The 13,261-nt window shown below is 33.5% G+C and overlaps 1 protein-coding gene across 3 annotated transcripts in view; it reads left to right on the top strand.

Moving 5' to 3' along the window:
- Positions 1 to 12,456, top strand: part of LOC145678715 (serine/threonine-protein kinase 11-interacting protein) — a 97,744-nt gene extending 85,288 nt beyond the window's left edge. For all 3 annotated transcript variants that reach the window (XM_081749146.1, XM_081749145.1, XM_081749144.1), the window contains one exon: positions 6,207 to 12,456. In XM_081749146.1, the coding sequence (XP_081605272.1) occupies positions 6,207 to 6,377 (171 nt within the window). In that variant the 3' untranslated portion in view covers positions 6,378 to 12,456. The remainder of the gene's footprint in view (positions 1 to 6,206) is intronic.
- Positions 12,457 to 13,261: the final 805 nt, after the last annotated feature.

Below are 13,261 nucleotides of genomic sequence, written 5' to 3'. Positions count from 1 at the left end.
CTAGCCTTCGGTTGTCTGGGGACTTCGCCCAGAAACCGCCGTGTTTCCTCAGCCTACGGCCTCACATCTCATACACCTGCAAGCATACCGATTTTCAGTTCAAACATCAAGTTTCATGTTTCTAACTTTCGGGATCCCTAGATATGAATGTATTATTATAATCCGTAAAGAGGATTACGTAATATTTTATCATTTAATATTGAATTTGGAAGTTGTAGTATGGTTCTTTCAATTCCGGTTTGAGTAGAAAGATTAGTGTTGAAATGGAATATAGGCTATTCTTGGGACACTTAATTGATTAAAGAAAATTGCTTCTCGCTATCTATTACCATTTTTAATTTACAGTGATCAGCATTATAACCGGAAGAGAGTAACTTCTACTTCCGGTTATTCTAGAATGTTAAGGATGAAGATGAATGTTGTCCTTGAAACGTTTAATCGATTACGAAAACAGGTTTTCGCTATATATTACTGTTTTTGCTATATAGTGATCAACGATAAAAGAAGATGTGTCTTATTTCTACAACTTGCGATTTCACTAGAGTGTTAAGGATGAAGATGAAAGTTGTCCTTGAAATTTGTAATTGATTTCCGAAAACCGTTTATCTCTGTTTATTTCCGTTTTTCCTCTGATAAATGTGGAAACCGGAAATGGCTCATTTCTACTACTTCCGGTAGGCAAATCACCTCCATCAACGAACTCCCTCGAGATAATCACTCTATCTATCTATGGCAAAAAACAGAATTTAAAAATTCGCATTCGTTCAAAAGTTATCGTGTGGAGTAACGGACGTATGTACTAACATTGTAATCTTATAAGTACCACTACGTGATCCTAATAATAGTAATACTTCGACTAGCTAGGTGTTTCGCCCTCAGACTCTTGCATATGTTCAGCCTACTGTCTCGTAGCTCATAAACGTACAAGCACACCGAATTTCAGTTCAAATACTAACTTTCATTTCTCCAACCATCCTGAATGCCGAAATACACTGATAATTTCAAGTACCAGGCGACTTTGCCCCCAAACCTGCGTTCGGCCGGCCCACGGGTTTACATCCCATGAACCTATAGAGTACCGAATTTCAGTTCAAATACCAAGTTTCATGCCTCTAATCTTCAGGGATCCAAAAATATGAACATCTTATTGTAATTGTGATCCTCACCTTTTCCTTTTCTTCTAGGCCAGATGTAAAAAATACGTATAGTGACATCTTATCATAATAATTGCATTCCCTACCTTTTCCCCACCATTTTTCTTCCTCTTTTTATTAAAATATCAGATGTTTCTAACCTTCAGAGATTCGAAATATCGATATATAATAATTGCAAACCCCCACTTCTTTTCCACTTTCCATTTCTTTTCTTACCCTTTTAGTAAAATATCAGAAAACGCTGAAAAACAAAGTATCACATTATTTTAAATGAAAAATCTCAATACCAAATTTCAAATCTGTCACTTTAAGGAATTCGGAGATATGGCCATCTTATTAAGTTAATTTCCATTCCTATTTCTCCCCCTTCCCCGTCGAATTTCCAAAAATTCTTTTTTAGTAGTACCCTATGTCATAAATCTTACATATTGTCCAAATTTCAAGTTTATAGTTTGAGCAGTTTGGTCTGTGGGTTGATATATATTTGAGAAGTTTAATTAAGTGCAAACTTTTTAGTCCAGTATGTAGGAGTCTGAACTAAAAAAAAAAAAAAAAAAAAGTAACTTAATTAAACTTGCAGGGCAGCTTCTTTCCATCAAGTATAGGCATATCCTGGAAGTGCGCTTTAAGCTTCAGCAAATATGGCTGCCATACCTAATTTGGCCGCCTTTGTCTATAGAAGAATGATGCTTTCCTTGATTTCTTACTTTACGTTCAATTCTACGGTCTTGAAAGTTATAACAAAATATTTTCGAAGTAAAATTTCATTTCGTTTGATATATAATACATTTTTGTAGGTTAGGTAGATATGAAGTTACAAATGATAGAGTAGGCTTGTGTCTGTTTCTTTCAAGAGTAGTTTTCTGATTTTTTAAAACTCTTTCATAAAGAAGGCAGATTTCATCAACCAGTCAAAATGTATAAATACATGAAATTACAGGAGGAAGTATGGGTGATGTAATACTGTTTTCACATTGGGAGCTCCTCCGTGGCTAAGCGGTTAGCGTACGCGCCTTTGGCGTGGGAGACCCGGGTTCGATTCCCGGCGGGAGCTCATGTGGTTCGGATTCCACGTTAATCAGTAGGTCCACGTCTCATATAGCCTCGCTGCTGAACGGGACGTTAAACTCAAAATCAACTCAACTCAACTGTTTTCACATTAATTTTCAGGAAGTGACACGACTTTGTCTCTGTTCCAGAAAGAGAACAAGACTTGTTAGAAATTACTTGGGAAATAGTTAATTGCAATAAGTTGTGAGTATATTCAACAAATGTACTTCGAATCCGAAATAACATTTCCAATTACACTTTTGTGCATCGTATGATGAAAACGCACTGGCTTTGTATCTATATTTCTTATACAGAAGATTTATTTCACACCAGTCACCCATTTCTCAGTTTTTACCTATAAGAGCAAGTTCGAGCAGACGACACGTATTGAAGGTGTACCATCAGGAGAAAACTTCACTAGAGCAAGATATTCCAGCAATTGATTGTAGATCGGAGGAGTAAATGAAGAATATACTCAATTACTTGTTTGGACACACCAGCACCAAACTTTTTTCTTTTTCTGAAGCTTGTGTATTGCAAGTGTAATACTCTCATGTACTTAATCCAACTATTATGTTAGTAATCTTCGAGATTGTACATGTCGGCGTTTTATTCAGATATGTTGGCGTTATATTAGTGTTGAACTACCCTCGAATTATACGTTACTTTTATGAATCTTTCGAAGTTCCTTCTTTCTTTTTAATTTTTCATAGTAATAGGTAACTTTCCTGTTCTGAAAGAAGCAGAGTTTATTACATGAAACCTAAATTACTAAAATAGAAACGCTCTGCTTAAAACTCGTCGTTTCAACATTTTCCATTTGAAGCAGCAGTGGGTCTGATCCAACTCAACTGTATCGCTTATGTCCCAGCAGTGCACCTTACCAGAGATTGGTTAATTTATGTGTCTTTTATGTACTATAGATACTTTTATAGTTTATAAAAAACTGAATTTTGCCTAAATAACGTTTTCTCTTCGGACTATTTGCTAAATAAGTTTATAGAAATTTTCGCATAATACCCTATTATTTTCAAATGTACCATATTTTTTATATATAAATTCTAATTATGGCATGTTTCTTTCATTCTTTCATTCATCAATGTCTCCTATAGCCTTTGAGCGTAATTAAGAGAAGTTAAATTTGACTATAGGTCTATATACTACATAGGCTTTGGCAGAAATATTCGATGGGAGGGGATATGTAATAACTGTGATAATAATAATATCTTCCTATTGTGTTTTGTAGAGCGCATGTTCACTTCTCTTCCTGATACTCCCCCTCTCCACATAAATATGAAGAGTATGTGGGACGAACGATAAAAATCATATTTTCACATTTCTGAGATACTTTTTTTTAACTGTTTTAAATTGCAAATTGATTTTCATCGTTCTTCTCGCCTACTCTTCATACTTTTTCTCCACTCCCTGATATTCAGGTTCCAAATACCAAATCCCGATATTCTCTCTCCCCATTATTTGTTTATTTAACTAAAATAAGTAAATTTGATTTTCCTTCTTTATTTACAAATAATAAAATATTTGGAATTTTATCTTATCTCCCCCTTTCAAAAGTTCTTGAGGTACACTATGCAATACAATACCCCACTCTGGAAAACATTGGGAATGTATAAAATACAATCGGGGATCTCATCCAAATCTCCTTTCCAATGCAGTTATGGTGTGGTGCTTGAAGTAATCGTCTCTACATTTCCTTCACGGTTTGGTTAAAATATCCCTTTATTTGGATAAGTATATACTGTAGCCTGTTAAAAATTTTCTGAACATTTGGAAGCAATGTAACGTAATGCCTATAAATTAACCCTCCTCCACACATTAAGATTGTCACTTTTCCAAAATTTAAGTAATCTGAAATCCATTCTATTTAAGTAGTAATTAAAGTTTAATCCAAGTCGCCCGATCCCTCCCGCACCTTGGATCCACGCTTGCCTGGATGGCCTAACCAGGATGTACGGACTCGGGATTTGAACTCGGAATCTTACGATTAGTAAGTGCAGCACAAACTATGTACCATATACTATTTTAATATTGTCTTTTCTTCTTAATTAAGATTGAAGGAAATTTTGATAGAACTACTAGTAAGAGTTATGCCTAGTACGTAGGATAATAACAAAACATTTGACCAAAGAACGTAACTTTAAATTAAAATTGAACATCTCTTTCGAAACAATAATAATAATAATAATAATAATAATAATAATAATAATAATAATAATAATAATAATAATAATAATAATAATAAAACTGACTTATTCAGCATATATTTGAAAACTTGGTCCTAATGGCGTCAACCCTCTGGTTCGTGGGGTTTCTGGTTCAATTCCAGCCCGAGCAAAGTAGGCTTTGTTGTGAGCACCGTGTGCGTTGGTTTTCTCGGATCCTACCGTTTTCTCCAACTTCCTTTACTCCAGCATTGTGATCCGTCTCATGCTTGTGTCCTTTAGCCTCGGTGCATAATCATAAGACGTTAGGCTAAAAAAATAAAATAACGGCGTCAATAGAAATTCGATACTTAATCAACATAACTTCTTATTTTTGCTTCGCTTTCACATTGAGATAATTTAGTCAGTACTTTTAGGTTGTGATATGTTTTTAAAGAAAAGTTCAGTTAATTTATTGTAAAACAGACATTTTATATTGTAAAGTCTTAGTTTATGCTTGTTTTTCAGTTGAACTAGTTTCAACTATGCTTAGTTTACCATAGTTTTAAAAGCAACACAATTTTATGTGACACACTGCAACCCTGTCTATCGGAGATATTTCATAATAGCCTGCAGCGAAACCATCCATCCCCTTTCTGGTATTTGCTAAGAATGCAGCAGGTGTCCCTTCTGTTTCGGTTGATGATCATCAGATTAAGAAAAAAGATAACCACTTTAGGAAATGACTCTAGTTTAGAGACTTGAGGAAATAGACACTTGGGCAAATGACCCTATTTCATGGATTCGACACTAATATCGGCCCTTTTCGATCGTTTTTATAGATATATCCCCCTCCTCTTCGCCCAAGTTGCGGGGCTGAATTTGAATTTAACCGGCATCGGAAGTGTCATTGTTCATCTCAGCGACCTCGAAAACTATAGATTCGACACTAATATCGGTCAATTTCGACCATTTTTATGTATCTCTCTCCTCCCCTTCTTCTAAGTTGCACCGTCAAAGAGAAATTATAAAAACCATCCCAGGCCCGAACCTATGTTGAAAATTTGATCGAGATCGGTCGGGTGTTGGAAGAGTTATGAAGTCACAAAAGATTATATATATATAGATTACCCTAGATGACACTGATCATTTGGTAGACAAAAATGTACGATTGATTCTTTTTGATTTCAGTAGCTTCTTGTAATATAATATAATATATTTTAATTTGACAAATTCTCAGCATGTGTATACAATTGTCTATAATTACCTTCATTTTTGTGGAAACAATTACCGTATTGACGTGAATATACGTACTTGTTAATGAAAATATATTATCCAACATAAAATAATACACACACACTTTGAATATGTTATATTAATAAAAAACTTACCAATTAAAAAAAAAGCTCTTTTTAAGATTTAAATACCAGTCTTTGTTGCATTTTCTTCTGATGATGATGATTATCACTCTCAGTCTTCACCGTCTCATCATCATCATCATCTACAATCTCATCTTCTGAAGTGAAATTGGGTTCACCTGCAGATTGATTATCATCCCATAAAATTTTCATCTTCACTGCCATCCATATTGTTAGAAATAACATTTTTGTGAAAGTCCCTAAAAATAGAGAGTGATATAGATAATACCGTCCTGCGTGGTATGATTTTTATTTCAGGCCTATAAAGCTAAGCTTCGGCTGTAGTACGAATATGTTTTTTACGTAACTATTTTTATACTAAAAATATTGTACTATATTCTGTACTGTAAAAATATTGTACTGTATTTGTATATTTTTTCTCCTTTGGGATAATCTTTCAAAACTGTTTACTTTGTAACTTCCAGGAGCTTGGAAGCCAGTCCCCGTTTACACTTGTGTTACAGTTTCTTGAAGAGGAAGCTGGACCAGAGGAATTCTGGGTGATCAGCCTAGAAACTGAAGTAGAACTGCAGCGTGTAATCGAGGCGATTCGTGAGCCTTGGGAAGATCTTTTCTCTGTAAAATTTTTTGTATGATCTAAGTCGTAGAGACATCAGTACTGACTGAGCCTTTTTTATATATAAAAAAGCAGTCTCAGGAATTAGCTGTGATTGTAATATCCTTTCTAAACAAAGACATTTTTTAATTACTTTTGAATTGTTTATCTTATTGAATTATTTTCGATGCCACGGTGCCTAACCATAAGCATATTTATAAGTTTAATAAGATAATTCGTAAAGAAATTGTAATTATTTTATAATAAGACCCGTAGTGTGGTTTTGTGAACAATAGCTGTAAAATTTATGTATTTTGCGAAGACGTTAACGATAATGAGTATTGGATATTAACGTGCTTTAGTTGTCGAATTTTAGTGTTAAAATTAACAAACATTTTGGAAAATTAGGATCATTTCCATTAATGAAATCCGTAATATGCTTCAGCCTGAATTGGCCTAGTCAATTTGTGATCTTGCAGGATATCATAGGGTGTATATGTTGAATGGGATATGTTATACAGTGTGTGATAGCAATGTTTGCTATTTACGTTTTATTTATTTGTAAGCTTCAACTAGTAACATATATTAGAGAATATTTTAAAAACAACTATGAAACATATCAGTTCGCTTATAGATTCAAAATATGATAATGAATTAGATTTGTACAAATATTTGAATGGTGGGAAGAAAATCGTGATACCACGTAACATAAATGAGATTGTGGATTATTTCATTCTAAGGTGTTTTTTCCTTTTACAGGCAGAATTGATTAAACTGAATTGTATTTTTCTATCACGTGAGTTTTTACCACTTAACACTGAATGGAGTAAAAATCACACCGCACGTTTTTATTGTGATTATTTCAATACTGATTTGAAAGTATTCTTATGATAATTATGCAAAGGATTTTTATAAATATTCATGTGATAGTTGAGTTATTAGATTAATCGAAAAGAAAATAGTGTATATTTTCTCGATTCTGTTCTGTAATTTCTTTTTTAAAAAAATGAATGACTTTTATAGAATTCGTTAGCGTGTAAATACTATATGTTCATATATGATACTATTTTGTTCCTGAACGAAATTTTTACTTACTCTCAATTTTGCAATCAGTACATGATGAGTGCTTCCAGCAAAATGATAATCTATGATGAAATATTCTGTCAAAGTATTTTGTTTTCGTGTGTAGTTGTTGAAGTTTTACACATTGAGATAAAAGTTACGTTTGTATATAATTGTAAGATTTTATTTTGTGAAGAAAATTATATATATTTATGTATGCAAGTTATAGCAGAATGCTTGATTAAACTCATTAATGTTTTTATTTCTTTAGTCGACCGTAAAAAAAATTTGGGGGCTATTAGAATTCAAGACCTTTTAACATGATCTGTTTTCAGATGTAGAAACGGAAGAAAAGACAAATATTTTTGTTTGAACCTTAGTGTAGCTTCGAACTGTAGTTTTTATTCTCTTGAAGTAACTGAGATACTCATACATTTCACCTAATCACGGTTTCCAAATTTTGGCTTTAAATAGATATAGTAAAATCTGTTTTAACATGTGATTTCATCTTATGTGAATCTTCGTTATATTTACAAAATCAAGAGAGTATATGAGATTTTGGTTTTAAAATTTCAAATATATATGTATGTTTAAAAAATCTGAGTATTACATTAAAGGTTTCCAACCTTTTTGGCTGATGACAGATATTAGTGAACTACTATGTTGCGACACACTTAGGTTCGGTTAAGTTAGGTTAAAATTGAGCATTATTACTGCTGCTGCTGCTGCAGGCGTTGACTGACACAGTCTGTCTCAACATCGTAAAGATTTCGTGGAAAAAATAAATAAATAAAGTGTTGTATAAAGTCTAGAATTAAGGAACTTCTGAGTACCACAAAATTTATTTTTAAATTCTGAAATTTCGCAACACTCCAATTGGGAAAAGCTACGGTCTTTAAGTGGCTATCATTAGTATATACTCCTAAAAAGCATTGGCAAGGAAAACAGATTTTCGTAGTTTATCTTCAGAGCAGAAAAAAATGTAAAAAGAGAAAGGAAGAGAAGAAAGAAATCGGAGAGAACATCAGCCATTTGAAAGCTATTTGATCGTCTTATAATATGTAGCAAGTCATTATCAGAATAGAAAAAAAAAAAAAAAAAACCTGAGTAGGGGTAAGTAGAGAGGACCCTAAAAAATAGGAATCATTTCAAAACATCATTTGTGTTATTACAAAAATGTTTGAAAATCGGGGTAGAGTTGGAGAACTCAACGCTTTAGAGCTTACATAGCACTATGGATTAGAAAATGAAATTAAATAAATCTTTGAGTTTAACGTCCCATGATTATGCCTGTTAGGCTAAAGGAAACGTTGATTAAAGCAAGTAAATAGTATTGGGAGAATTGGCGGAATGAGAAAGTGGGAGAAAACGGAGTACCCCGAGAAAATCCACGAGCACGATGTTGTCCACTACAAACTTACGTGGCCGGGGATTGAACCAGGAACCCCACGCATGTCAGAGGTAAGCGCTCTACCAACATGAATTAGAGTGGTAATAGTTTTCATTATGTTTTGCACAGCCGAAGAATGGATCATGATCATTTGACGTCACACAGTGACGTATTGTTGAGATGTAATCATGACTTAAGAAGAATTTTGCCAATACTTTTCACAACATTTCACAAAGTTCTAGGACGCTATGCGAGCGAAATTTAGTTTTTTGGCCTTTTCCAGTTTTTCCCTTAAAACATTGACATAAATTCGAATGAGAATCATTATCTTCGTCATGAGTATTCTGGTGTCACTATCAATTCACTTGGTGCAATTTCCGAAGCCTCTCTTGTTATATGGTGTATATCTGTTATCTTCAGTGTGACGTCATATTTACAGAACTAATATATACTGACTTTTATACTTTTTCTCCTACTTTGTAGTTGATACAGACCGGTTCATTCCAATCATATTCGTGAAAAAAAAAAAAAAAATGAAATGTGAAAATATTCAGTTTGCTAAAGACAACTGGATATGCATGTATATATTCGAAATCATACTGAAGGAACACATTGTACTAACCCAGGTATTGTTATGTTCATAAGTTGATTCATTAAGTAATTTGAATTTATTAAATTCCTACAGGTAGTAATCAAGCATTCTTAACAATATGAAAACGCACAAAACTGAATCAATGCAGTAAATGTATTAACATATTCGTTCCCTTGTTGTTGTTGCTGTTATGTAAAATTCAGCATGTCAGTCAGCTCAGCCAACACAGTGAAGCTCTTCAATTTTAAATAAATCTCTCCGGATCTGTTTGATAAAGAAAGTTATTTTCTGCAATAATGTACAATTCTTAGTTAGCTTTTCTGTATTATAATTTGATTATTGTATATTTTCAGAATAAGAATTGATCTGCCATAGCTGTGTAGTGTTGTTCTCAAGTGTATACTTTCATAAGTAAACATAATTCTCTGCTTACCACTAATCTATAACAAGATGGGTGACTTATAACCATATGATGGATTCCAGTTCTTCCTTAAGGGGAACAAACACATCACTTCAATTCTATCTTGTTTACATGATTGAATGTGTAGAGAAAATTTCTAAACATTATTCTACAACTTTGTTCTTAGAAAGTATCTTTTATTTACGTTTATTTTATATACAGTAAAACCTGTCAGCTTGGCCACCTGCTCATGGCCTGGTTCGTCTTGAACCTGCATTTTCCCGTAAGATATTCGTTACTTATTACTCTATAAGTTGGCCACCTGTCTATCTTGGAAGTTGGCTACATTGAAGTAATATTTACCCTATGATGATAATGATAAATTTACCTGCGTATCTTGGCCACGCAAAATACCATTTTGTTATTTCTCTTAACTCTTTCATATTCCCATATGAGAGGCAGACGTTCTGTATTTGTGACTGGAGACAAAGAAGCATAGATTCCCACAATTTATTTTTGGAGATCAATGGTCAGAACACTACCTTGATGAAGGGGTGATGAAGGAAGATGTGAATAAGAAAAAGGACGTACAGGAATTCAGAATATGATTGTACGTATTTGTTTACGCATCCTGTTTTGGTAAAACCATTAGATATATCGACTTCTTTCATTAATGGGGAGCTTTAGTAATTCCGGAATATTTTCAAGGTTAAATCTAACCATCTCAATTGTCAACTATTGGTACCTGACAGCTTGTCGAAAGGTAGCGGAGATTTTGAGAAATAAATTCCTTTAAGATTTTCTCAAAACATCTTTTGCTCCGAGGGAAACTCTTGTAACTCATTGACAAGAGGTAGTTAACTACAAAATTAAAATGTGCATATGTGCTAAAAAGAATAAGAGAAATACGTCTAGAATGAACCACCAGAAATAAATTTATTAATAACCGATTCGCTATTTTTCGAAAGGTATCCACAGAAAATATTTGTCACTGTTTAACCAGTTCAGACGAAAGTTTCTTACACTGCTTACTGTACATATATTAAAGATACTGTAGTATTTTTTCTATGATTATTCTATATACATTATTTAAAAATAGCTGTCATGCTATTGCTTATTAAAATTTTACAATCAAGTAATAGTAGAAATTCTGTTCTAAAGATAAACAGTCACACTTATTTTCTGTAAGTTGGCTACTTTTTAATGGAACCGATGGTGGTCAACATAGACAGGTTTCACTGTATATTGAAAGAATAGGAAAGAAACGATTAAAGCTTATTGATTCAATTAAGCCTATGGATAACTTGTACTCTTCGATATTCATATTAAGGTAACCATTCTTATCATTATGTGCGTGGGCTTCCAAATCAATTTCTTTTCTAATGTTTTTCCCCATTTGGGTTATGTCACTGTTAGCAACTTGTAATTTCCTATATTGGTCAGATTCTAGGGTTGCGTCTCATACAGCCTCCATGCTGAAAGGAACGCTAAATTCCAAAACAGCCAAAATTTCCAAAACAGACGGAATACACGAGAGGATTTAAAGATGCTGAGGGGGGGGGGGGCGAAAGTAGTAGAAGGAAAAATACGAATTAATTATTTTTTTAAATTTATTTACACTGTGGACGAATAATATGTAAATGATTTGGAGGAAGGGCATTGTCAAGTAATATTTTTTTGTCAAATATTCAGTTTTTTATAAAATAAAAAAATCCCCAAAAGCTGGGACTGAAGAAAGTATTTCGAATGGAAAGTTTTGTTTGTAAAGTATTAAATGTATGTATAGCAGAATCACATGTACTATAAATTATAAAGTATTTTAAGCGTTTAACGAAAAAAAAAGTCCAAATATGAAACTTAGTCTAATGGATACACGAGGGTCAGTCGAAAAGTTCCCGGAATTACATTGTAGCTCTTTATTAGCACAATATAATTATACATTTACTTAATCACTTTCAAAGTAAGCACCTTCGGAACACACACACATACTTCCTCTACCGCCTCTACCATTGCTGGAAACACGGACGAAAGACCTTTTTCTAATCACCAAATACTCCTCCGTTTTGGCACATATACTCGTAAACTGACTGTTATGACCTGTTCTCACTTGTCATATTCATAATTAGGCAACCAGAGGACTGTGCTGTACAAGAATCATTATGATTGCATCACAAATGCCAAAACTACAACAGCATTCCCGGAACTTATAGGCTGTGGGCTCCTCGTATATCATTAAATTAAAATTATGTATGTCAGTGTGTGCAGTTTTGGAGAAAATCGAGAAAAGTTTTTTTTTTCTTTCTTTGTTTTAAAGATGAACTCTACGTATTAAGATGAATTGATGCTGAAATATTTCCTCATCAGCGTTTTCATTATGACGCTAGCAAGACAACAGTCAATAGTGTCGTTAATAAGGTAAAAACATTCAAAATTATCAAAAACTCTCAAACTTTTAGTATCTGTTGAAATAAAATAAGTGCAAAGGTATCGATATCGAGCTGAACAAAATGGCATAACTGAGAATAAAAATCTCATGCGTCGATTTCGAAAAAACAATTTTCATGGCACTGAAAAGTGTTTCCCTCGTCAGTGTTATGCAGTTGATATTTTTATTCTGCTGGAATATATTGTTTATTTATGTACTGTAGATAAAAATATATAACTACCAGATTATATTTACTGTTATTTGATTTCTTCTATCAGTTACACATATACTTCTTGTGATTTTGAAATTTGTTATCAATTGCTGCGTGAAAACTCAGTAAATTCCATTGTTCCCCTTCTACTTGGAGGCATTTATGACAAAATGATGCACAGTAATATATTATTTTTTTCTGTTAGTAGGTTGATTGGTTTTTAGAGTAATTTTTCAGCATCAAGGCTATTTGAGACGTGATTTACAGCTTAAGTGAGATCCCAACCTCACGACACTCGACCTTAGATCTTTCACACCGAGGACGCGTGTTCTAAGCACATAGCTACGAAGTAGCGCTTATCTGCAACTGTTACCAGATCAGAGAAAAGCCCAAAAGTATAGTAAATTCCTCTTTTTTGGTATGTCTAGCAGTGGTCGAATTAACGGAGGGCGAATAGGAGAAATCCCCCTCTCGTCAAAATATATGCCCAGTTCGTATTATTCAATAAGTGTCTTGTCAGGGATAATTTTTCCCTGCCTCGTAAAAAATGTTATTGCAGTGTTATTGTGTAAAATTGAAAATTAAATTTTGCGAGAGTAAAAAGTGAGTATTGATTTTTTAGAGTAGGCCTAACCCTTTACTAGCAGTGCTCTTTAATTGCTCCTAGGGGTTCATTCCATACAATTATTGGTTTTAAAAAAAAAAAAAAAAAACGTAACGCGACGTAAAACTGGGATGCCTATTATCGCAAACTAAAAGGCATACGCAAACAATAGAGGAAAAAATCATTCATTTGATAGTACAGAACAACTATCGACTAATTGAGGATGAAGGTTAGGTGGTT

The sequence above is a fragment of the Thermobia domestica genome, chromosome 2, assembly GCF_964235325.1.
Source record: "Thermobia domestica chromosome 2, izTheDome1.hap1.1, whole genome shotgun sequence".
Taxonomy (NCBI): domain Eukaryota; kingdom Metazoa; phylum Arthropoda; class Insecta; order Zygentoma; family Lepismatidae; genus Thermobia; species Thermobia domestica.
Note: the sequence above shows the minus strand (reverse complement) of the source record. Positions and strands in the feature narration are given on the sequence as shown.